Source organism: Elephantulus edwardii, unplaced genomic scaffold (genome assembly GCF_000299155.1).
Source record: "Elephantulus edwardii isolate Elephantulus edwardi_28Jun2011 unplaced genomic scaffold, EleEdw1.0 scaffold00109, whole genome shotgun sequence".
NCBI lineage: Eukaryota > Metazoa > Chordata > Mammalia > Macroscelidea > Macroscelididae > Elephantulus > Elephantulus edwardii.
Genome location: NW_006399859.1, coordinates 10205201 through 10231452, shown reverse-complemented (window position 1 = coordinate 10231452; position 26252 = coordinate 10205201). Strand labels below are relative to the sequence as shown.

The 26252-nt window shown below is 41.9% G+C and overlaps 1 protein-coding gene across 1 annotated transcript in view; it reads left to right on the top strand.

Annotated features, from left to right (window-relative positions):
• Window positions 1-996: 996 nt before the first annotated feature.
• Window positions 997-26252, top strand: part of INSC (inscuteable homolog (Drosophila)) — a 169157-nt gene continuing 143901 nt past the window's right edge. Inside the window, exon 1 of the mRNA XM_006892048.1 lies at window positions 997-1092. Within this exon, the coding sequence (XP_006892110.1) occupies window positions 997-1092 (96 nt within the window). The remainder of the gene's footprint in view (window positions 1093-26252) is intronic.

The window sequence follows — 26252 nt, the reverse complement described above, 5'->3', positions numbered from 1 at the left end:
TTGTGTAAGTTACTTAACCTCTCTGTGCTTCAGTTTCCTCACATGTGAAATGGGGTCAATACTAGAACCTAACTCTGGTGGCCTAGTGGGAAGGAGTTGTGCTGCCAATCCAAAGGCAGACAGTTCAAACGCACCAGCTTCTGAGCAGGAGAAAGGTGGACACTCTCCTCCCATGTGATTTACTGCCCCTGAAAACCTGTTAGAGGGTCAGCTGTGAGTCGGTTCTGACTTGATGGTACGTAACAACAATATTGCTGTGAGGATTAGAGATACCGATCCTTATAAAATATTTATTAGTTGCTGTTGAGTGAATTTTAACTCATGACAGCTTCATGTACACAGAGTAGGACTGCTTGATCATCATGAGGTGTGCAAGAGTGTGACCTTTCAGAAGCAGATTACCAGTCCTTTCTTTCTAGGTACCTCTGTGTGGGTTTGAACTAATAATCTTTCTGCTAGCAGCTGAACACTTAACCATCTTTTTCTATCTAGGGACTCAGAAGTCCTGAGAAATAAATGGTAATAACAATAGTGCTTAATATCTTATAGTATATGTATGTGGCTATGTAACCGCTCAGTTAATGACTGTCCCTAAGCATGCCATCTTGCTCCTGTGTGTATGTGTGTGCATGTATATTTATTTGGCCAGGAAGCCCCGCATCCCCCAGGTGGAGTTTGCTGTTGGCTTAAGCAAAGATTCCCTGAGCCAGCTAGGGCAGGCGCCGGGGATGGAATTTCCATTAAAAATTAAGCAGCACTGCACTGGGAAACCAGACAGACAGAGGAGGGGGCCTAGAGGAAGGATGCGCTGACTCTGAGCTCCCTCAGGCGATCTCAGTCATGAACCGCCCAGGAGAACGCCTCACCAGCTTTGCTCTGAGTTAGTCATAGACCCTGCAGAGGCCATGGCCTGGAAGGATGGGCAGGAAGAGAAGTCCTGTTCTCAGGGATCTCAGTAGAGAGTTTGGAGTTCCTACAACCCAGCCGATGGGAGCCATGAGGTGGCCCCCTGGAAATGGAGAGGCGGTCGGCGAAGGTCCAGGTGGCTGGAGCCTACAGTGTCGACAGGAGCCCAGGAGTCTGGGCTGTGCTGTATGTATTTGTGTGTTGGGGAATAGTGGGCAGGGTAGGGGACATTCTTACCAACTAGCCTAAGGGAACATTTAGTAAGCCAAGTCTGTTTCTGTCTTGCCCTGAAACCCAGGCACAGAGTTTAGACCTGGAAATAAAATATATCTGAGGCTTTTTGATAACATTTATCTTGCTTATGATCTAGGCTTTATTCTACTTCTAGTCTGTCTAGGAGAAGAAAAAGAAAAAAATTTCCAGACACTTTTACATCACTTCATATGTTCAGAGACCTTCTCAGCCAGGCAGAGGTTATTATGCTCCACGTTGAACATATGTTATAACTAAGGCTTAGGGACGTTGTGGCTTGTCCTAGGACACACAGCTAGGAGAAGTTGAGGCAAATACAAAGCCAGGTCTCTTTGATGATAATGACTTAACTGCTTTGTTTATGTCACCCTACCTCCCAAAGGCAGATTCAGAGGGAAGATTCCACCCATCATTTGTAGAAGGTTGGAGCCACAGGGTTGAAGCCCAATTAAGTAACTGACTGGAAGCACCCAGACCCTGACACAGATCTAGTTGATACAGGAACTGAAGCCCTTCTGTAGGCTGGATGATAGATTCAGGCTGTTTGCATGGAGGCTGGGGTCAAACTGGCTTATCTGAGGGGAGAGACTGAGGTCACCCACAGCCCCAGACCCTAACAAGCTGAGATTTATATTAGAGAGCAGTCTATCAAGGGCCAGAGAACAACATTCAGTTTCAGTCAGGACCTAAGAATGGGAACTGGCATTAATAGCATCAAAGAAGAGAAGATTGAGGTGGGATATTACAATAGCCAGTATAACAGGAAGATTGAACTAATTCCCTTTCCCTCAATTAATTTATCATTAGTTATCAAACAGATTCAGTTTTGCATCATGATGCATCTGTGGTCCTTGGTTTTTAAAAGTACATCACCAGGAATTTCTTCCAAGATGCCTCTGGGTGGTGTTGAACCTCTTAACTTTTCTGTTAGCAGCTCAGTGCTTTACCTTTTGCACCATCCAGAAACTCTCCCAAATAAACTACACAAGCAAATGAACCTAGCTTGTAAAGAGTGATATAGGCTAGAGTGGAAATGGGGTGATGGTGGTGATGTAGGGGCAAGGTGAGTTTCAAGCTTTGGACAAGGGCCAAGGGAGATGAGGGCGGAAAGCTTCCTTTTTTGGTTGGCGATCTGTAAGAGGTGGAAGCCTTCCAAGGCCCACAGGATTCATGGCAGCGTGGAGGGAGTTGGATGGAATGACCTTGAAGCTTCCTTCCAGCTCAAAAATGCAACATTCCTGAGTTTTGTGGGTAGGAATCAGACTTCTTCTCTAAGCTTACATTATCTGACACAAAGAAGTCCAGAGGCGAGAATTTAATGTGCCCCAAGTCAGGACTCTTTGCAACACCCCCACCTCCCAAATTTTGGCAAGTCCATGATCTGGGGTGGGGTGGGGGAGCAACTTATTTGTGTGTCTTCGTTTCTAAGGGAAGCACCTGTGGCAAGCAAACCAAGTCACAGCCCAGGCATTTGGGGGTCGCTCATAATTCCTTCCACAGAACATGTGAGCTGCCCCCAAATACCTCCCTGTTTTGTTTCAGCTCCAAGGGAAAGGATCAGAGCACATTCCCTTTCGCTCTCCAGATGTTGGCATCCAGGGCACATGCGGGCGCCCCCGCCTGGACAGCTCTGGATTATTACCCTCAAGTTACTCCCGCCCCGCTTGGGGGTGAAGCCAGGTCTCTAATTAGGCCTGACCGCGTCCCCATTCCTACGCTCCCCACAGAGACGAGCAAGATGTTTCCACTGCAGGGTGCACCAGAATAGCCCTGGAGGCCCTGCTAAAGGCAGCGGTGCCTGACTCCGGACAGAGCCTTGGCTGGAAGCGCACTGTTGTTGAAGGTCCTTCAGAGTTTGCAGCCACCTCGGAGCAGCTGGGCAGGCGGAGGTTGGGGTTGTGGGCGGAGGCGGGGGCAGCAGACGGCCTCAGGCCTCCGCCAGAGCCAGGCCACTTTGCTGCCGGCCACTGGAGCTCCAGCTGCACCCTGCCACAACTGGCCACTCGTCTCATTGTAAGTAGACATGCTCCACCGGTTGCATTCAGAGACGGAGGCTTGGGTCGGCCAGCCTCCTTAGCTGATAGGTATCAAAGTGTCAGCTTGAATACTTGAGCGGGAGTGTGTGACTGGGTAGACACGTTCCTGGGCAGGTATGTCAGCATGTGGTTTTCTAGCAGTGACTGAAGGTATGAGCGTAGATGGTAGTATATCTGTCAATGTGTAGTGGGGACTGGTGAGCAGGTAGGAACGTCTCTGGGCAACAAGTGTATGTGCAGGTGGCTGCGGTGCCTGTGTGGCACGTGCCACCAATGTGTGGATGGTGTCTGGGTGGTAGGGATGCCTGCATATGGGGTGAGTAGACCGGCAGCTGGCTGGCTGAGTCGGTGAAGGCAGAATCTGGAGCAGTGTTATCTGAACTCTGACTTTCTGGGGTGACCTGATGTGTCCCCGGTCGGGTGTCTTATCTGTGAGTCATATGGATTTTTCTGAGCAAAGTGAGAATTCAGAGGCCTCACTTAGCACAGGGGTGAACTGGGTTCTGAATGTCCTTAATTGACTGGGCCAGTAACAAAGAACAGCAATGGGGGCCCCACTCTCACAACAAGAGAAGAAATAGGAGGAAGATAAGCCGACCACCAGCCATGTGCACACAACCATGTCTTCTGTCTCGCAGCTGCTGATGCATGAGTGCACAGATTCCTGCCCTTCCCCACCAGTCTTACACACACGCTTCTCAGAATATCCCTGCATACACACACTTTCAGGGTGTGTATCCATGGGAAAAGACATATAGCCAACATGCACTCAGAGATAAAATGTGCATTTGCACAAACATGCATACCTGGCTTGGCCCTCCCTCAGCCACTGCAATTCCATTTCCCTATACGTGGTGCCTCTGGACAATGGCTAGGAGTCCTGTTGCATGGGGTAAAGCATTGGGCTACTAGCTGAAAGGTCAGCGGTTCAAACTCACCAGCTGCTCTGAGGGAGAAAGATGAGGCAGTTGGCTTCAAAAATATTTGCAGCCTCAGAAAGCCTCTGGGGCAGTTCTATTCTGCTTGGTGGGTTTGAACTTCCAGCCTTTGGATTTTTAGTATAAACTGCACTTGTCAGGGACAAGCGCTCGGGGGCTCTACTTCACAATACCTGAGGTTGGAATTGACTTAATAGTGAAATTTTAACACCATTTTATTGTTGATTTTGGTTTCTGGACCACTCTCCTCCTGGCCATTCTCTTTATGCACAGGCTACAGTAAGAATACCAGATTAGAACATTTCCTCTAGTTGAGAAGTTACAAAGATGACTGTGAGCTTCTTCAACACTTAGAGATTGGGGTTCGGTCTAAGAAGTACCTGGATTCTCTCTCCACCAACTCCTGAGAGACACACAGCCATGTTCTGAGGGGGTTGCTGGGGTGCCCTGGTCCTAGGCCTGACACTTTTGGGTCAAGGTAGCCTGGGGTCAGGGCAGACGAGACCTGATGGCATAGTGGCTAAAGCACTCAGCTGTTACCGCCCTCTACCCCCAGAATTGGAGATTCAAACCCACCAGCTGCTCCATAAGTTAGGTGGCCTCCTTGGAACCTCCTGGAGAAGTTCCATCTTGTCCTGCTTGGTCACTTGCTTTGGAATTGAGTTTGGGTTTTTTGGAGGTCAGATCAACTACTTTTCTGCAGCGAGAAGGTGGTGGGGAAAGGAAGCCAGTGTGCCTGCACTAGCAGTCTCTTTTGAGTGGATCTCTGGGTTATTGTTGTTGTTGTTAGGTGCTGCTGAGTCAAGTACAACTCATAGTGACTTTGTGAAAAACAAACCTGAAACCTGTCCAATCCTGTCCAATCCTGTGCCATCTTTGAGCCTGTGGTCTCTGGGTAGGACCAAATAAAATACTCTGGAAAGCTGAAAGAATCACAGTAACCAAATCCTAGTCTGTTTCCCTATTTCCCCCCTATTATTTAAAGACCTAGACCTGCCAAATAGAATTTCAGAGCAACAATGGGGAAAATCAGGGAAAGCCCATTAAATTTACCTGGGTTCCAGTATAAAACAATTAGACAAGAGAATATTGTTGTTCTTGTGGTGTACCATCAAGTCAGAACCGACCCATAGCTGACCCTCTGACACATTTTCAGAGGCAGTTTAATCATACAGGAGGAGATTGTCTATCCTTCTCCAATGGAGCAGCTGGTGGATTTGAACTACATGCCTTCAGGATTGCAGCACAGTTTCTTGCCACTAGGCCAACAGAGAGACAAGTAAATAGTGGCAGTAATAATAACCACCATGTATTGAATTCTGGATATATGCTTGACTTCATTTTACTTCTTACAACAACCTTATGAGAATGTTGTAATTTTTTTCTGCCAATGAAATTGATGCTTGGGGTGGTACAGAGATATCCCTAGGTCTGTGTGACTTCAGAACTCTCAGGGTTTCCCCCCCTTCTCATTCTTGTCAAGGAGACTCTGAGTCCATCACTTTACTCTGTTCTAGTAACTGTGATAGTGAAAACCACAACTTTCATTTTTAATTTCCGCCTTAATAAGTTTATAGTATACGATTCTTTAGTTGTAAACTACTACATCTTTTGTAGAGAGAGATCTCAATAAGCAAATAAATCACCAGCAATTAAACATGCTTGATGTCTGTTAATGAGAAGGAACCACATTGTGTGATTTTTCTTTTTTTAAGAACAGTCCAAATTTCAAGTATTTCATCTGGTTTTCAAATCATATGTCTCAATTTTGGCTTCTGTATCTTTGAATTCTAATTCATGACGTCTGTTTTCCTATTGGCTCTGGGAGATAACGTCTAGCTCTGTGTTGGCTCAGACAATGGGGATTGTTGAGAATGAATTGGGCCATTTATAAACGCCCTCTGCTCTGAGTATTTCAGCTGCCAGCTCTTCCCTTGTCTCAAAAGCACGAGTGTCTGGGTGCCCGCAGGCAGGTGACCCCTGCCCTCACTCTGCCCTGACCCCACAACAAGCCCTTCCTCACGTGAACCTGCCTTGGTCTAGGGTTCTGCTGTTGAGTCTGTGTCTTTTGGATCTGAACTCTACTTCCCACAGGGTCTTTTGTCAGGGTTGGCCCCTGAATGGAGTCCAAGCTCAAGATGAGGAGTGTGGTTTTTCTTGCCCTCCTCTGCAACTGTGAGGCCACATGCCAATGCTCAGCCCTTTCTCCTCCTTCATAAAGAGCCCCAGGTCTATCAAATGACAAGGAAAACATCTGTCAGCTCTTACCTCCAGCAAACGATGCTCATCAGGGACTCTGAATGGATTTACCCTGAGCTCTGGTAGCCTACTTAGTAGGGAGTTGTGCTGCCAACCCGAAAATGGTTCGAATCCACTAGCTGGAGAAAGTTGGTCCATCTCATTGCATGTGCTTTAGTTTCTGCAATCCTACTGGAAGATCAACTACAAGTCAGTTCTGGCTTGATGGCAATGAGATGAAAAGGGCCTCAAGGTCATTACTTTTTGGAAGGTTAATGGTAGAGGGTAATTTTGTGTTGTTGTTATTGTTTATGTGCTGTAGAGTCAACCAGGACTCAAAGGCACCCTTTGAACTATGGCTGTGAGCATTGTTCTATCCTCAGCAAGGCAACATCACCATCTCTGGTATACTTGACCTCATTGCTACCGTCTTTGTGTCAAACCATCTCATTGAGGAAGGGTCTTCTTACCTTATGCTGACCCTCGCCCTTTCCAGGTGTGATGTCCTTTTCCAAGGACTTCCCAATCCTGACAACATGTTCAATGTATATAAGATGAAGTTTCACCCTTCTTGCTTTTATGGAGTACCTTGGTTTCACTTTCTCTAGGATATGCCTGCTTGTTCTCTTGGAAGTCCACTGGGTATTTAATACTCTTCTTCAGTACCCCAACTCAAAGTCATTGATTAGTTTTCAGGTGTATAGCAAGCAATTGAAAAGACCATGGCTTGAATCAGTCACACCTTAGTCTTTAGACTGGCATCACTGTTCTTTAGCACTCTGGAGTGGTCCTTGATGGCAGAGTTTCCCAATGCAACTGTCTTTTGATTTCCTGATTGATGGTGCCAAGAGTTTTGACAGTGGATCCAAGTAAGATGAAATTGTTAACAACTCCAATCTTTTCTCCATCTATCATGATGCTATCTATTAGCCCAATGGTGAGGATTTTCTTTTTGTTTGTTTGCATACAATAATTCATATACATTGTGTTTAATATATGTACTTTGTGCTTTATACATTAATATACACTATATTTTGTATAATTTGTTATCATTGATCTATACCTATAATCACTCCATCTTTTCAGGTCTCCATTGAACCTTTCCTATCTCCTCACCTGCTCTCCACTCACCAACCTTTGCTATTCCAGTGATTTCCCCCCTTCTTCCTTTTCTGCTGACCCCTTCTCTCACTCCTCTTTCCCTTTTGAACATTTATACATTATCCTAGTATCCCTCCATTTTCACAATGTTGTTGCTGAGTAATGCCGAGTCAGAATGAATCCATAGCTGACCCTCCATTGAGTTTCTGGAGGCCGTCAGTTAATCAATCAGGAGGAGATTGCTTGCCAATTCTTCTCCCATGGAGCAGCTGGTGGATTTGAACCTCATGCCTTTGGGATTGCAGAGCAGCTTCTTATCATAGTGATCAATTATCTTTCTATTTTCACAATAGTAGCCTTATATAGTATTTACCCTTATGTGACTGAGTTATTTCACTCAGCATAATGCTCTTTAGACTCTCCGTGTTATGTAGTGTTTTATGAAAATTTGGAGGATTTTTTTTTCCATGTTGAGATGCAATCCATATTGAAGGCTTAATTCCTTGACATTATGTAGCAAGTGCTTCAAGTCTTCATTACTTTTATTTCAACTAATGGTAACCTCATGTTTCAAAGTCAAACTACTCTTCTCAGGTGTCCATGCCTGTGATATTTCAGAAGCATATTGCAGAATTTATCTTGAGAGGCACTTGTAGGTAGGTGGGTTTGAGCAACCAACCTTTCAGTTAATAGCTCAGTCCTTAACCATTTGTACCTGCCTGTACTTCAAAGAATGATTAGAGTGTACCTGATGGTAGACTTTTAAAGTCCTGTTTCTTATGAAGCCTTAACTCATACTCTTTTGGTAGTTTTTGTCTACAGGTAATATTAATCTTGCCAGAACTACCTTGGCCTGATGAGGCTCTGGAACATGCAGGTCAATGACTACAATGTCTTTGAAATTGACGTTTTAGGACAGAGTACACCTTCCCTAAAGGGTTTCTGAGGTAGTCAATTTTAACAGAAGCAGCCCACCTTAGCCATCTTACTCGTGGAAATGGTGGCTTTGAACTACTGACCTTTTGGTTAGAAAAGCTCAGTCCGCTATGATACAGCCACAAAAACCTTAGATATCTAAAACCAAGACTTGATGGCATCTCTGCCGAAGATTCATACTGCTTAGTCTTTTTATATTATTCATTAGGGAGCAATAGGCAGTTCTGGTGGCCTGGTGGGTAAGGAGTTCCCTGCCAACCCAAAGGCACATGATTTGACTCCACTAGCTGCTCCATGGCAGAAAGATGGACATAGGATGGTCTGCCAAGAGAAGGAACATTTCTGTCCTGGAGAGGGTGAGGATGGATTGTTGCTTGGAGGCAAAGATGTTGAAGCTCTGTCTCATACTTTGCCAGGAGTGAAGAGTCGTTGGAGAAGGACCTCGTGCTTGGAAGGCTAGCATAGGAGTAAACCCTGGACAAGATGGATTAACAAAGTGACTGTGGCAATAGGGGCAAGTGTGTCAGAGACAGTGAGATTGTCTTAATATAGAGCAGGGTTCAGAGCTATTGTTCATGGGGTTCGATTCAGTGGTACACAACAATACCGAAGTTCAAAGCTACTGACAATTTCATGCCAGATCTGTCTGACTTCAGAACTTAGTGTGTCTAGTGGCTACTTGGGAGACCATCATCTCTTCTGGGCCAAAGCACTTGAAAGCAGGAAAAATTGTTCCTTTAGTCAAACTGAGGGAGGGACTGAGGGCACAGCTGTCTTGCTCTGCACCAGGACCTGTGTTGTTGTTAGCCTTTCCTGGTCAATTGACTCCACCTTCAGATGGAGACTGCTGCTGTCTGAGAAGTAGGGTTGGAGGTGGGTGGGCAAGACCTCCTGGGATGGACCCACTTGGACTTCCATGGAGCAATCTCTGTCCTGGGAATCAAACCTCCATCCAAACTCAGCTGTTGAATTGAGCCAAGTATTCCCTTCCTAAGCCCCAGGGTCCCCTCAGTGCCAAGCCTGGGGGAAAAGGAGGGTGTCCTGGATCCCCTGAGAATGTCTCTGGGCAGACCAGACCATATTCAGCATGATGCAGTGTCTGCAAGCTTCAGCAATTTGGCTGGGTTACTGTGTACAGTATACTGGAGAAATGGAGGTTTTGTCTTACAACCCAAATATCAAGGCTTTGAAAACTGCAAGAAATGTTAACTGTGGTCTGAGGGAGTGGGCCTGTGTGTGGTGCTGACTTAAAGGGCACGGTTGGTGGTGGTAATGGTGGGCAGTCTAACTGATTTAGGCCTTATTTTCACTGATGGAGGGCTATTATATACAGCTGATAAATTTTCTTAAATTTACTTTATCTGAAAATATTTTAATCTCACCTTCACTTTTGCAAGACATTTTAACAACATGTAAAATATTGGGTTGACAACTTTTTTACCTTAAGAACTTAAAAATATTTTGCCTTCTGTCTTTCATTGTTTCTGATATTAACGTCATTAGTATTATTGCTCCCTTATATATAATTTTGTGATTTTTTCCCTTAGGTTTCTTTTAAGATTTCCCTTTTATCTTTGCATTTGAGAAGTTTGTATAGAATATATTTAGGTGTGGTTTTCTTTGTATTTTTCCTGTTTGGGATTTATTTAGTTCATTACATTATAAATTTCTTTTTCATCAAATTTGGAAAGTTTAAAATAGATTCTCTTTTATCTTAATATGACTTCTTTGTTCTTCTATGTTATAATTTATGTGTTTTCTAAGTTCCTGATACCAAACTATTTTCCATGTTTGATTTTGGCTTCAACTTCTAGTAAACTATCTCCAATATCTTCTTCTGTTATTTTCAATCTATTGTTAAACCTACCCAGTGATTATTTTTGGAAAAAAATAAGATATTGTACTTTTAAATTTTAAAATATCCATTTAATCTTTTCCTCAAGTTTCTGTTTCTTGGCTGAACTTCCTAGTTGTTCATTTATTGTGATCATACGTTTTGTTTTGTTTTTAAAGTTTTTAAAAATTAATTTTATTATCTTTGTTCGTGTACTGTCAAATCAGATCTGGCTGGTACTGGAGGAGATTGAACCTCCTTCTCCAGCAGAGCATCTGGTGGATTTGAACTGCGCACCTCTGGGATTGCAGTGCAGCTTCCTGCCACTAGGGCACCAGAGCTCCCTGATCATGTGGTTTTAAGTCACCAGGCATATTTTTAATAGCTATTTAATAATCTTAATCTGTTAATCTGATTTTATGTCATCTCTGGGACTGCTTCTTTTTTATTCTGAGTTCTTGTTGTTGTTATGTGCTTTTGAGTTGCTTGAGACTCACAGTGACCCTTTGTACAATATCCCTAAACCCTGCTCTATCCTGTGCCAACCTCATTGTCTCCAACACGCCTACTCCCACTACCCCAATAACAGAATCAATCCATCTCATCGAGGGTCTTCCCCTCTTGTGCTGTCCCTCTACTATCCCAGACATTATATCCCTCTCCAAGAACTGTTCCTCCTTGCAACATGTCCAAAGTATGTCAGATGAAGCGTTAGAATCCTTGACTCCAAGGAGCAGTCTGGCTTCACCTTCTCCAGGACAAACCTGTTTGTTCTCCTAGCAGTTCATAGTATATTCAACACTCTTCTCCAGAACCACAGCTCAAAGGTTTCAATTCTCTTTCTATCATCTCTAGTCACTGTCCAGCTCTCTGATGCATAGCACACAATTGTGAAGATTATAGCCTGAATCAGGCACACCTTAATCTCCAGCCCGACAATGTTGCTCTTCAGTACTCTGGAGAGGTCCCCGACAGTCGACTTTCCCCAATGCAATTTGTCTCTTGATTTTCTGGCTGCTGGTACCAACCAAGTGTATTGACTGTGAAGCCAAGCAAACTAAAACTGTTAACTATCTCAGTCTCTTCACCATCCATACTGAATGCTGCCAATTGGTCCAGTGGTGAGAATCTTTGCCTTCTTGATGTTGAGCTTCAATCGATATTGCAGACTACAGTCCTTAACCTTCTGCAACAAGTGCTTCAGGTCCTCCTCAGTTTCAGTGAGCAGGGTTGTGTCATCTGCATAATGCGTGTTGTTGATGACTCCACCACCTATCTTGATGTCACATTCCTCCTTGTACAGCCCAGCATCCTGGATTATCTGTTCTGCATATAGATTGAAAAGGTATGGAGACAATATATCCCTGGCGGACGCCCTTCCCAATTTTGAACCATGTAGTATCTCTTTGCTCTGTTCTGACGAGTGCCTCTTGGTCCAAGTATGGGTTTCACATAAGCACAATCAAATGTTCTCGGATTCCCATTCTTCTCAGAGTCAGCCATAGCTGCTTGTGATCCACACAGTCAAAAGCATTTCCGTATTCAATAAAACACTGATAGACATTCCTCTGGTACTTTCTGCTGAGTAGAAATCATATTTTCCCTCCTTCTTGATGTATGGGAATTGTGGATGTTACATTTTTCAGAATCTGAATTTTGTTTTATTTCTTTAAAGAGTATGGAGTTTTACTGCTGCATGCAGCTACTTAACAGTAGATCTGTGGTATTATTTCAAAGCTTCTTTGTACACTTTGTTGGGAATGTCTAGAACAGCCCTAAGAGGTGGGATTAAGTCTCAGTTGTAATTAATTTTATTTGAGCTCTGGTAGCCTAGTGGCAGGAAACTGTACTGCAATCCCAGAGGTGCACGGTTCAAATACACCAGATGCTCTGCTGAAGAGGGAGGAGCAGTCGCTTCCTGTACCAGTCAGATCCAATATGACGGTTCACACATAAAATGAATGAACAAATGAATAAATAAATAATTAATTTGATTTAATGAGGTAAATCCAACTGAGATTGGTTAGTGAGGTAGTTGGATTTAGTCAGGTTAGTGAGGTATTTTCTTTCTAATCTGTCATAATTCATGTTTTCCTATGGGACATATGAACTCTTCATTCAGTTCACAGATCCTCAGTAACTATTCTCTGTCAAGCCTTGAAGAGTCTCGCCTGCTTAAAGAGCTTAGTACTTGGCTGAAGTCTGAAGGGTAGACACATGCATATTTCTGGACCTCTCTTCTATGTATCTTCCTTCTCTCTGATATCCTATCCCACAGAATACCACTGCCTCAGTAGACCCAAGTTCTGAACTTGGTTTTCATCTCAGGGAGATCAACATGCTCTGCTTAGGCTATACTGTTGTTCCTCATGGTTTAGAAACTGCTACCTGACAGAAAGCCAGAGTGATCATTAGGTTGACCATGCATGCTTTTGTTCTTTTACAGAACATAGTTCTGAACTTCTATTGCTCAACATCAAGAAAAAATTAATTACTTTATATAACGTTTCTGCTTAGGTCCTAGCCTAGTGGTAAGGAGTTGTGCTACCAAGACAAAGACAGGTGGTTTGAGTTCACAAAGTGCTTTACAGGAGAAAGATGTGCAATTTGTGTGTAATTACTGTCTCTGAAAACAACTGAAGGAGAAGCTGTGAGTTGATTCCAATTCAGTGGGACATAACAGTAACTTCAATAGTTGTTTAGGAAGGAGTATTTTATTTCCAGTTAATCCTTCGTGGTCAAAAATGGTAATCTAAGAGCTTGCTGTTACCCTGAACTGTGTTACTAAAGACAGGGTGGTGATAAGGAAGATAAGGGCTTTGCCCATATAACATTTACAGTCAAATAGTAGAGTGTTAAAGAGAAATAAACAAGTGCAACAAATTGTCCTAGGTTTTAATTATTAGGTATCTGTTGGTCTTTATTTACTCCCTTACACACCCAATCATCAATCTCCCACCAACTGAGCCATCCATCACTCACCTATCCACTCATGAATTTATACTGATTTATAGTAAGACTTAGGACTGCCTAGTTGCCATCACTTCTATTACCTTTTCCTTTTTCTATATGGTCCTTATAGCCCAGAAGTCCAAGTAAGGAAACCATTAGGGGTTGCGGGTGAGGGCGTGGGAGGGAGGGGCTCCATTGTGCTGGCAGAGTGCCACATCATCTATGATCGGTTGTTGCGAACCACTGAGCTGGAGCCAACACAGGTGGGGTGGAAGGGAAGGACTCCATTGTACTGACAGTGTATCAGGCCATCTATGATTAGTTGTCTTGTTGTGTATCTCTGAGTTAGAACCAACACAGAGCTGACCCTCCAACAGGTGTTTCAGAGACAGTAAATCACATGGGGGGAATTGCCCATCTTTTCCTCCATGAAGTAGCTGGTGGATTTGAACCGGGTACTTTTAAGTTGGCAGCACGACTCCTTACCACAAGGCCATCAGAGCTCTTATTTACTTCTCTTGTCTATTTTCCTGAGGATTTAAACCCCTGGCTTCCCCTCTTTCAGTGATGACAGCCTTAGAAATTAAGCTTCTTGACTCAATAGAAGGTGGCAGCTAGTTTTTGTAGAAGTGCTAGGGCCCATGCCTAAGATGAAAGATGAATACAGCTCTTCAATTGAGAAGTTCTGGTGGCTTATGAGGATGATTCTTGTAGTAAAAAAAGAGGATGATTTTGTTTTCTTCTTAATTTTCCACCAGGATTGCACTCTAACTCTGTGGAATTTGCAAAGGGGAGAGGGAGAAATCTGATGGCAGAGAGTTAACCTTGGTTCTGCCTCTTCAGAAGAGACTTTTTCAGTTCTCTGGGGGTTGTCATTTACAAGGAACTCCCCAGAGAGTGTGCTGTCCATCTGCAATGGCAGACAGAGCTGGAACTGAGCATATATAAGACAATAAAAACAGCATCAGATAAGAGTACACTTGGAAAAATGCCCAAATGTACCAAGGAGCTAAGTCACAAGGGTTTTAACAAAGTTTCATTCACTTACTACTTGTTCATTCAAGTGTCTACTTAGCACTTAGGATGTGCCATACATTGTTCTAGGCAATGGGAAGATACTGTTACTGTTAGCTGCTGTTAAACCGGGTATGACAACACAGTGACCTATGAACAACATATTCTCTGCCACTAGACTGACACCTCCCGAAACACTCGAGCCCATTGTGGCAATCACTATCAATCCGCCTGGTTTAGGGTCTTCCTCTCCTTCACTGACTATCTGCCTTTCCAAGCAGGATGTCCCTCTCCAAGGAATAACATCTCCTAGCAACTTGTTGTACATAGGGTCGCTATGAGTCGCAAATGACTCAATGGCACATAACAACAACAGCAACATGCCTGATGTATGTGAGGTAAAGCTTTATCATCTTTGCCTCCAAGGAGAACTCTGGCTGTACTGTCTCCAAGACATACTTGTTCTTCTGGCAGGCAGTTCAGTGCTCTTCTCCAACACCACAGCTCAAAGGCATCAATTCTTCTTCTGCTATCCTTATTATTTGTCCAGCTCTCAGATGCATAGCAAATGATTGGAAAGACCATAGACTGAACCAAAATGCATCTTAGTCCTCAAACTGACATCATTGCCCCTCAGTAATTTGGAGAGGCCTCTGACTGGAGACTTTCCAGTGCAATGTGTTTCCTGATTTTCTGACTGCTGGTACTAAGGCTGTTGATTGTGGATCCAAGTAAGATGAACTTTTAGACAGTTTTAATCTTTTTTAAATCTATGATGATGATTCAACGATCCAGGAAGCATCAAAAGAAATGGAAGGAATACACAGAATCACTGTACTCAAAAGAACTGACTGACACTGAACAATTTCAGGAAGTACCATATAAGCAGGAGCCAATGGTAATGAAGAGAGACATGGAAGCTGCACTGAAGGCATTGGCAGAAGATAAGGCCACAGGAATCAATGTGATACCAATTGACTTGTTTCAACTAACAGATGCAGCCCTGGATGCGCTCACCAGTCTTCTACCAGGAAATTTAGCGGCAGCTGTCTGGCCAACAAATTGGAAGAGGTCCATATTTGTTTCCATTCCCAAGAAGGGTGATCCAACTGAAACTATTGAACAATATCATTATCATGTCCTTTGGTCTGTGTTGGTGCTAGATAGGTGATTGTTACCAAGTGCTTGGTCAACACATTCTGTTTGTCTTATGCCATAGATTTGGTAGGAAGATTTCCACATGGAGTGTAGTGAGTTATGTATAACTCATATTGACTGGAAAACAGAAAAGAACTGCCTCCAGTGAACATCCTGAGGAAGGCAGTGGTGTTTTCTTTAGATGTGGGCTTACTGTGCCCTGCAAGGTAGCTATCATGCACCATCAAAATTGGGCTCTAGATGAAACCTGAGAGGAAGGATGGAAAGAACTTGGGTTTTAATCTGATATTAGCCACAAATTTACTATGTGAATTGGGCAAGACATTGCATTCTCAAGGTATCCATTTCCTTTCATGTAAACAACAAAATTACAAGATTAGAGAAAACAATCCCAAAGATTCTGTTGTGTTATATCATTTATAGATTGCTTTATTTTCCTATTACAGGTTTCTTGCTTATTTTATGAAGCTAGAAAGAAGTTGGATTAAGACTGATTTCCAGACTTCTGTCCTAGAACAGGTCTCATTTTCTACTCTGTCTGAAATTCTACCTTTATAGCTTTATCCTTTGAGTCTTTTGAGATGCTCGTATTTCTGTTATGTCCCAGACCATATGGCCTAATAAAATTCTTCTTTTGTATAGCCTCCACTAGGGGTGTGAAGGGGCTCTGATAGGCAACAGTTAAGTGCTTATTGCTCATGGAAAGATTAGTGGTTTGAAAATACCAGCTGCTTTCTGGGAGAAATGACCTGCTGATCTGCTCTCAAAGATTACCATCAGGAATCCTATGGTGGAGTTCTACTGTCCTGTAGGGTTGATAGCAATCCTGGTTCACTTTGTGGCACATAACAGCACAGAGATACAATGCAGAGTGATATTAATGATTTTATTTTTATTTGTACAGCTGTAACAAATAACTAGAGCTGTATTACCTGCAATTTGCATATGAGAACAGAGACTCAGAGAAGTTGAGAAACTTGACTAAGGGCAAGGTTATATTTATTTATTTGCTGAAACTGAGGAGGACCTCATGGACTTGCTGCAGAAGGTCAAGGACTGCAGCCTTCAGTGTGGACTGAGGCTCAATGTCAAGAAGGCAAAGATTCTCACCATTGGACCAATTGGCAGCATCAGGATGGATGGTGAAGAGATTGAGATTGTTCACAGCTTCAGTTTGCTTGGCTCCATAGTCAATACTCTTGGCACCAGCAGCCAGGAAATTAAAAAATATATTGCTATGGGAAAGTCTGCTGTTAGGGACCTCTCTAAAGTACTCAAGAGCAATGGTGTCTCTTTGGAGAATAAGGTACGCCTGATACAGGCCATGGTCTTTGCAATCACTTGTTATGCATCAGAGAGTTGGACAATGACTAGGGAGGACAGAAGGAGAATTGATGCCTTTGATCTGTGGTGCTGGAGAAGAGTATTGAATGTACCATGGACTGCCAAGAAAACAAACAGGTTCATCCTGGAGAGGGTTAAACCAAGCTACTCCTTGGAGGCAAGGATTCTGGGGCTTTGTCTGACATACTTTGGGCATGTTGCAAGGAGAGACAAGTCCCTGGAGAGGGACATCATGCTTGGGAGGGTGGAGGGATGACGCAAGAGGGGAAGACCCTCTATGAGATGGATTGACTCAGTGACTGGGGTAATCGGAATGGATGTGTCAGAGGCAGTGAGACTGGCACAGGTTAGAGCAGGGTTTAGGGCTGTTGTACATAGGGTTGCTATGAGTCACAAACGACTTGACGGCACATAACAACAATATTAGTAAAGCTGAAACTGGGTTGCAGGATTCTTGACTTCTGGATTACCTACTTTATGTTTGTTTGTTGCACACTTGCAATTAGGAGTTATAATGACTGCATAGGATAAGAGTTGTAACAATTACTGAGTAGTAGAAAATACAAGGTTAAGCTGGTCACAGTGGTCAGGGGCTATGCTAGCCCTCTACCTGGAGTTGCAAAGATAAATCAAAGCAAAACCTGGCTGTCTACAAAAGTTTTTCCTAATGTAAAAGAGTGTTTCCAGCATGAAGGTAGTCATGTTTTACTTACATTAACTCTGAAGGTGAAACAGTCCCAATTAGCAACACCCATAGCACAAAACAGATTCCTATGAGGTGAGAAATGGTCGTATACGCTTGCACCTCTATCTACTATTTTAACACCAACTATCCCTTCTAGGACTCTTGCTGCTATACTAATTGGTTAGTTAATCCATTGCAATGGCTACACAGAATTCATGGTCAATACTCACAGTTATGAGGCTTATTAGGAAACTTAACAGGTTACAATTCAGACTGAAAACAGGGCACAATTCTTTAGGTCATTACAGTTTCCCAGATGTGCTCCCAGGCCTGCTGATCTTTAGTATCAAGGTTTCAGGCTAGAGTAACAAAACTCTCTTATTGTTGTTGTTTTGTGTTGTCGAGTCAACTTCGACTCATAGTGACCCTGTGAACAATGGTTCTAAACCTTGCTCTATTCTGAGCCAACCTCACTCTCTCTGAAACAACTGACCCCATTGCTACAGTCACTGTGTCAAGCCTTCTCACCCAGGTTCTTCTTCTTCTGTGATAACCCTCTACCCATTCAAGCATGATGTTCCTGTCCAAGAACTAGTCCTTTGTGGCAACATGCACAAAATATGTGAAATGCAGCTTCAAAATCCTGGCGTGGAAGGAGAAAACAGATCTCATCCTCTCTAGCACAGATGTATCTGTTCTCTTGACAGTCCATGGTATGTTCAATTCTCTTCTCCAGTACCACAACTCAAAGACATTCTGTCTTTGATTCATATTGATTCATTGTTCATCTCTCAGATGCATAGAAAGAAATTAAGAGGACCATGGCCTCAGGCACATCTTAGTCTCCAGACTGACCTAGTTGCTCTTTAGCACTCTGGAGGCGTCCTCAAACAGCACATTTTCTCACTGCAACTCATCTTTTGATTTTCTGATTGTTAGTGCCAAGGGTGTTGATTGTAGATACAAGCAAGATTAAACCATTAACAATCTCAATCTTTTCTCCATATATCCTGATACGACCTATTGGCCTGTGGTTAGGATCTTTGTTTTCTTGATGTTGAGATGCATGGTCTCCAAAACATAGCTGTTTGTTCTCTTGGTTGCCCATGGGATGGATATTCAGTGTTTTCTCGAACACCACAGCTCATAGGCATCAATTCTTTTTCTGTCTTCCTTATTCCTTAGGCTCTCAGGAGCATAGCAAGTAATTGGAAAAACTATGGCCTGAAGCAGACTCACCTTAGTCTTCAAGCTGACATCACTACTACTCAATTATTTGGATAAGTCCCTAACTGTAGATTTTCCCAGTACAATGTGACTAATTATTTCCTGACTGCTGGTACCAAGGGTGTTAATTGTGGATCCAAGCAAGATGAAGCTATTGACAGTTCCAGTCTCCTCTCCACTCATCATGATATTGCCTATTATTTATTGGTCCAGTGGTAAGAATCTTTGTTTTCCTAACATTATGCAATCTATACCAAAGCCTGCATTCCTTGATCTTCTGCAACAAATGCTTCAAGTCTTCCTCACTCTCAACAAGCAAGGTTTTGTCATTTGAATAATAAAGGTTATTTATGAGTCTCACTCCAATCCTGATGCCACTCTCTTCGCCATAGAATTCAGCAGAGTATCTTTAAATGTTGTGACTTGAGGCTTGAGTTTGTTCTTCACTTCCTTCAGCTTGAGAAATGTCAAGTGAGGTGTTCTCTTCTGAGTTTTCTGACTTCATGCTTATAAAATTATTTTAGTCCTGCTAATTATGGTACCACCACTACCCCTTCTCCCAAAACATTCAGCAAACATGGGCAAAGGTTCTGGCTCTGGCTTCATAGGATGGCAGTTCCCTATCAGCTTTGCCTCATGTGGGTTTCTGGTTGGCCACTGCTTTTGTCTGGGTCTCAGTCTGAGTTGGTTTACACAGATATGTTCTGGACTCTGATGTTCTTTTTTCTTGCTGATAATGAGAGTCCCCTTTTCTGCTGCTAAACCTCCTCAAGGGGAATCCTAGCAGAATGGCAACTCCAATCAATTCCATCATTAGTTCACACATCTTGTTTGGATGTTCACCCTCAGCCATGGGGAGGCGGGAGGGACCAAAGTGAAAGCAAAGCCAATAGGCAAGGAAAGCTGTTTTTAAAAATCAGCCCATATCCCACCTACAGATCCAACCCTGCTATTAGCCCAGACTGTTTTAGTAGAGTCAAGGTTCTTCTAATTAATCTTTCCTGTTTCCAGAAGCCTTTTCACTTGATTGGTCCTAGAGTTGGGTTGACTATGTTGGGCTGTGAAAGGGGCCTCTTAAAGCAACACTCGTAAGCCAATTGTCTCTGGCTCAGATCAGCTAGCTCAATCAAGCACCAAGAAAGAGAAAACCTCAGAAGTAGGAATATGTGGTGAGAGTAAGAGCAATATTTTCCACACACCTCATCTAAGCAACCATGGACATCATTAAGATTCCCTCTCCAAGTTCACTTTCCACTTACACTTTTTTTGGGATGCACATGGGCCCGAATCTGTCGTCTGACATACTTTGGACATGTTGTAAGGAGGGAGAGGTCCTTGGAGAGGGACATCATGCTGGGTAGAGTGAAGGAACAGCGCAGGAGGGGAAGACCCTCTATGAGGTGGATTGATTCAGTGACTGGGGTAATCGGGATGGGTGTGTCAGAGGCAGTGCGATTGGCACAGGTTTAGGGCTGTTGTACATAGGGTCACCATGAGTCGCAAGTGACTCAACGGCACATAGCAACAACAATAACAACAACCATAAAACATATTTACATTTTGCCTTGGCATAGTTTAGGATTCATAATTCAGTTCTCCAAGTCAATTGCAGAGTTACTTTTTGTTAACAGATGTTGAGTCAACTCCAACTCATTTTGAGTATGTAATGCTTGAGTCTGTTGTATCTGCTGTGTATTTTGAGTGACTTCTAATCTAAAGGGGCTCATCTTCCAGGACTTCTTCAGAAAATATTGTGATCATAGGACTTTTAATGGCCCATATTTGGAAGTGGTTAGTAGGCCTTTCTTCTTTGCCTTAGTCTGAGGACTCCACTGAAATTTGCCTACTAGTGGCCCTGATAGTATTTGAAATACTGATGGCATAACTTCCAGCATTGTTAGCAACACACAAAAACCTCACAGTTTGACAAATTGACAAATGAGTAGTGGCTGACAGGTAGTTATCATTTTATATCTATAATATTAAAATGTCTTACCTGATGGGAAAAGATAACCCAATTTCTCTTTCATTTTCAGTAACAGCTTGGCTATACATTTTAGATTCAACTTGACAGATTTCAAGGAAAAGAAAAATCCTGTGGGTGTTTGATTGAAATGGCATCAAACCAATACATCAGTTTATGCTGAATAATCCTGCCCATATACAAGAAATGCATCTTCATTTATCTCAGCATTCTTTAGTATCTTTTAATAAAATTTTATACTTTTTTTCAGTAGGGAGCTTACTATTTTTCATTAAATTAATATTCCAGTGTATTTATGCAGAGGGAACTCTGGGGAGGGATTTGTATTGCTAACCCAAAGACCATACCTCTTTGATGGTTCAAATCCACCAGTGGTTCCATAGGAGAAAGATGGGCAATCTCATCCTGTGTGATTTACAGCCTTGGAAAGCCTGACAGGTCAACTATCAGTTATTTTCAACTTGACTGCAATGAGTTAGAATTGAGTGATGCATTTTTATTGCTATTCTTAATGCCTTATCTTTTAAATTTCACTCTGTGCTTGAGTGATATAAAGGAGTATATCTGAATTTTGTATATTTATTTCTAGTCATCTTTCTAAATTCATTTCTGAGTTGAAAGAATTTATTTGTAGACACTTTTGGAGTGTCCATGTGACTTGATAGTCTATACTATCAAGTATAGAATTAGAAATTAGAATTAGAGAAAGGTACTTTGTCTGGGGTAGTTTCTGGTTGTAATACTCTTGTTTGTGAACCCAAAGTTTGGTGGTTCCAGCTAACCTAGAGGCACCTTGGAATCAAGTCCTAGTGATTTACTTCTGAAAAATTAGACATTGAAAAATCTGTGGAGAAAATTTTGAGAACCATAACTATTGAAAACTCTATAGAGCTCTTCTAAAGAGCAATTCTACTCTGACACATATCAGCCACCAAGAGTCAGAATCAACTTGACAGAAATGGATTACTGGTTACTCTGAACAGTAAAACAGAAACCCATAGACACATGACTCCCCATGAGGACATAGCCACATGGATACATGACTTCCCATGCAGGCTGTGTGGCTACATGGCAGAGCGGAGGCCCATGTCAGCCTTCTTTTGTCCTCTTGCATAAGTAGATATGGTAAAATTTCACATTCAAATACTGATAGTTTTGTTTCTTGTGTATTTTTATCTTATTATATACTAGTTAAGATCTCAGTTACAATACTGAGTAGAAACTATGAGAACTGAACTTCTTTATTTTATTTTTTATCTCACAGGAAATGCTTTCAACATATCACTTAATCTGTTGCTGTTATACTTTCTTTTTTGATAGATGTTCTTCTGATAAGTTTAAGTAAAATATACTCTGTTCCTCTTTCCATAAGAGGTCTTATTCTGAATGACTCTTGAAATTTTGTGTATTGAGATAATATAGACTGTTATTATTCTGTCCAATGAGTTTTAGATCTTATTATATTTTTACTTTATGAAAGCTCTGCTTGGTTCCTTTTCAAATCTACTTGGCTATTTATTGATAAGTTTTGTTCCTTGAAAACATTTCCAAGACTTACTTGAAACTAACCTCTCTAATTTATTCCCCTCCCCCTGACACAAATAATGTAACTTGAGCTAAAAAATCTACATGATGGCCATGTTGTTGTTATGTGCTGTTGAGTTGCTTGCAACTCATAGTGACCCTATGTACAAAAGCCCTAAACCTTGCTCTATCCTGTGCTAACCTTATTGTGTCTAACACACCTACCCCCATTTCCCCAGTTACTGAATCGATTCAACTCATAGATGGTCTTCTTCTTTAGTGCTACCCCTCCACACTCCCAAACATGGTGTCTCTCTCCAAGGACTGGTCCCACATTGTAATGTATGAGACTCAGAATCCTTGCTTCCAAGGAGCAACCCAGTTTCACCATCTCCAGGATGAACCTGTTTGTTCTTCTAGCAGTCCATGATATATTCAATGCTCTTCTCCAGCACCATAGCTCAAAAGCATCAATTCTCTTTCTATCATCCCTAGTCATTGTCCAGCTCTCTGATGCATAGCAAACAATTGTGAAGACTATGGCCTGGATCAGGCCTGCCTTAGTCTCCAGACTAACATTGTTGCTTTTAAGTATTGTGGAGAAGACCCCGATAGCTGACTTTCCCAATGCAATTTGTCTCTTTATTTCCTGGCTGTTGGTGCTAAGAGTGTTGATTGTGGAGCCAAGTAAACTAAAACTGTTAACAATCTCAATCTCTTCACAAGCCATAATGATGCTGCCAATTGGACCAGTGGTGAGAATGTTTTTCTTGGTGTTGAGCTTCAATCCATATTGAAATTATCTTGAGACATTCACAATCAACATGAAGATATCAGTTAAGGTATTGAAAGATGTGTTGCATTGGGTAAATCTGATGTCAAGAACCTCTTTAAAGTGCAAAGATATCAATTTAAAGACTAAAATGTACCTGATCCAAGCAATGGTGTGTTTCATAGCATGTAGAAGTTGGACAATGAATAAATGAAACTGAAGAATAATTGATGATTTTTAATTGTGGTGTTAGTGAAGAGTATTGAGCATATCACAGACTGCCAAAAGAACAAACAAATCATTCTATCTTGAAGGTAGAGCTTCTAAAGTGCTTCCTTGAGGTGGCAAGGATGGTGAGACTCTGTTTCACATAGTTGTATGTGTTGTCAGGAGGGATTTTTCCCTTGGGGGAGGGGGGAAATCATATTTGACAGTGTAGAATGTCCCTGAAAGAAAGGAAGATCCTTGACAAGATGTATTAAACAGTGACAGCAACAATAGATTTGAACATGGCAGAGGTTATGATGAGGATGTAGGAGAGAACAATGTTTTGTTCTGGTGTTCATCGGTTTACTGTGATTAGTAGTCAACATGATGGCACCGAGTGATAACAGGTTAGCAGCTCCTTGGCATTATCTCTTACTGCCCTTACCTCATGTACATCTTAAACACAAGTTCAAGGATACAATATTCAGCCAGTATCCTCAGGTTCCCCCTCCCCACCCATCTCCAACATTTACTTTGAGTTTAGTTTCTATAGATTTCTTGTAATTTTGCTAGCTCGGTGATATATTTGAAAACATTGAAAGCGTCTTTATCTACTCCTTAACTTTGTTTTCATGGAGAAGTATTTTAGAATATCTAGTTTACAATATTGCTGAAAAGAACATTCTACACACATAAGCTTTCATTGTAAGAGAGCTCACTTTTCAACTAATATTTAGATATAGAAAAATAGTTAGTTGCTTGGTCTCATAAAGACAAGTACTGAATAAATCCATTATTGTAAACTAATAAGGTGTGTTTAAATGTTCAAAGAGGGAAGGGAAGAGGAGATGAAGGCAAGGAGGGGAGGAAATGACTGGAATGACAGTTTGGTGGGTGGAGGGAAGAAAGTGAAGGAATTAGGAAAGATCCAGTGGGGATCTGAAAAAGTGGGTAGTAGTGGGATTAGATCAGTGGTGACTAATTTTATGATACAATATAAAAAATAATTATACGTAACAAAATAAAATGTAAATAACTATATAAAACATAATGTATACATGCACAAAACACAACATATATGAATAATAAAATAATTTAAAAAGAAATCTCCCAAAACCACACAAGAAATAGTGACTTGGCATGGAGGAGCCTTATGGACAGAGTATAATCTTCCCCTTTGCCCACTTTATTAGCTGTGTATCTTAGAAAATTTATGAACCTTTCTTCTTTTCCACATCTTTAAAATGAATATATGAGTTCTGACCATTTAGAATTTTTGGAGGAATATATGAATTTACTTATGTCGAGTACTCAGTGTTTGGTGCATAGTTAAGTGCCCAGTATTATAGCTCATTGCATTGAAGATGTCATACATTGTAAGATGCCCTATTACTTCATTAAAAAGGGGGGAAAGCATTCAATTAGACTATGACACACTGCCAAGATGCTACTGATTATAAGGTGCATCCCATTTTCAGATATTAAAGTATAAAAAAAAAGTGCCTCTTAGAATCACTGGACTGCAGTAAATTTTAGCTCTGATTATGAATCGATGCATGTGAGCAGAGAAGGTAGGGATTTAGAAACTGAATCTTAATCTCAGAAATTATATCATTTTAAAATGTTTGCAGGTATTTGCTTCAGTCTACCCTCATCTCATCAATTCCTGGGTTTTCATTGTATTGTGTAAGAGCCACAAGCAGAGTTCAGAGAGATAATTGTTAGTATTGTTGTTGTTTACCATTGAGTCAGAAGTAACTCATAACTGATCCTCTAGTGAGTTTTTAGAGGCAGTAAAATCACAAGGAAGGAGATTTCCCATTTTTTCTCCCACAAAACGGCTAGCAGATTAGAACTGCCTTCCTTTGTGTTGGTAGCACAACTTCTTACCTCTTAGCCATCAGAACTCAAATAGCCTGTGGCCTCGATCAGGTGCACCTTAGTCTCCAGACAGACATCGTTGCTCTTCAATACTCTGGAGAGATCCTTGACAGCTGACTTTCCCAGTGCAATCCGTCTCTTGGTTTTCTGGCTGCTGGTACCAAGAGTGTTGTTTGTGGAGCCAAGCAAACTAAAGCTGTTAACAATCTCAATCTCTTCTCCACTTATCATGATGCTGTCAATCGGCCCAGTGGTGAGAATGTTTATTTTCTTGATGTTGAGCTTCAATACATTTTGAAGGCTGCAGTCCTTGACCTACTGCAGCAAGCACTTCAGTTCCTCCGCAGTTTCAGCAAACAGGGTTGTGTCATCTGCATAACGCAGGTTGTTGATGAATCTTCCTCCAATCCTGATGGCACATTCCTCCTCCAGTGTCCCAGATGATCTGTTCTGCATATAGATTGAAAAGGTATGGAGACAGACTATGTCCCTGGCAGACATTCTTCTCGATTTTGAATCATGCAGTGTCTCCTTATTTTGTTCTGATGACTGCTTCCTGGTCCAAGTGTAGGTTTTGCATAAGCACAATCAAATGTTCTGGGATTCCTATTCTCAGAGTCAGCCACTCTTTGTTGTGATCCACATAGTTAAATGCCTTTGTATTGTTAATTAAACACAGACAGACATTCCTCTGCTTTCAGCCAAGATCCACCTATCATTAGATATAATATCCCGAGTACCACAGCCTCTTCTAAATCCAGTCAGCACATCTGGCAGTTCTCTGTTGATGTACTGCTCCAGCCATTTTTTGATTACTTTTCAGCAGAATCTTGCTTGCATGTGATATAATGATATTGTTCGATAATTTTCACACTCTCTTGGGTCACCTTTCTTTGGAATGTGAACAAATACCGATCTCTTTCAATCAGTTGGCCTGGTGATTGTCCTCCAGATTTCTTAGCACAACTTAGTGAGTATGTCCAGGGCAGCATCTGTTTGTTGAAATATGTCAATTGGTATGCCGTCAATTCTTGGAGTCTTGGTTTTTTACCAATTCTTTCAGATCAGCTTGAACTTCTTCCTTCATCACCACAGATTCTTACTCATACATTGTTTCATGAAATTCTTCTGTGCCAGCCAGTTCCTTTTCATACAGTGACTCTGTATACTCCTTCCATCTTCTTTTTTTTTATAATTATATTTTATTAATTTTCATAAACATTTACAGAGATTTTGGGTTTCCATTCATTCATTGTTGCACTA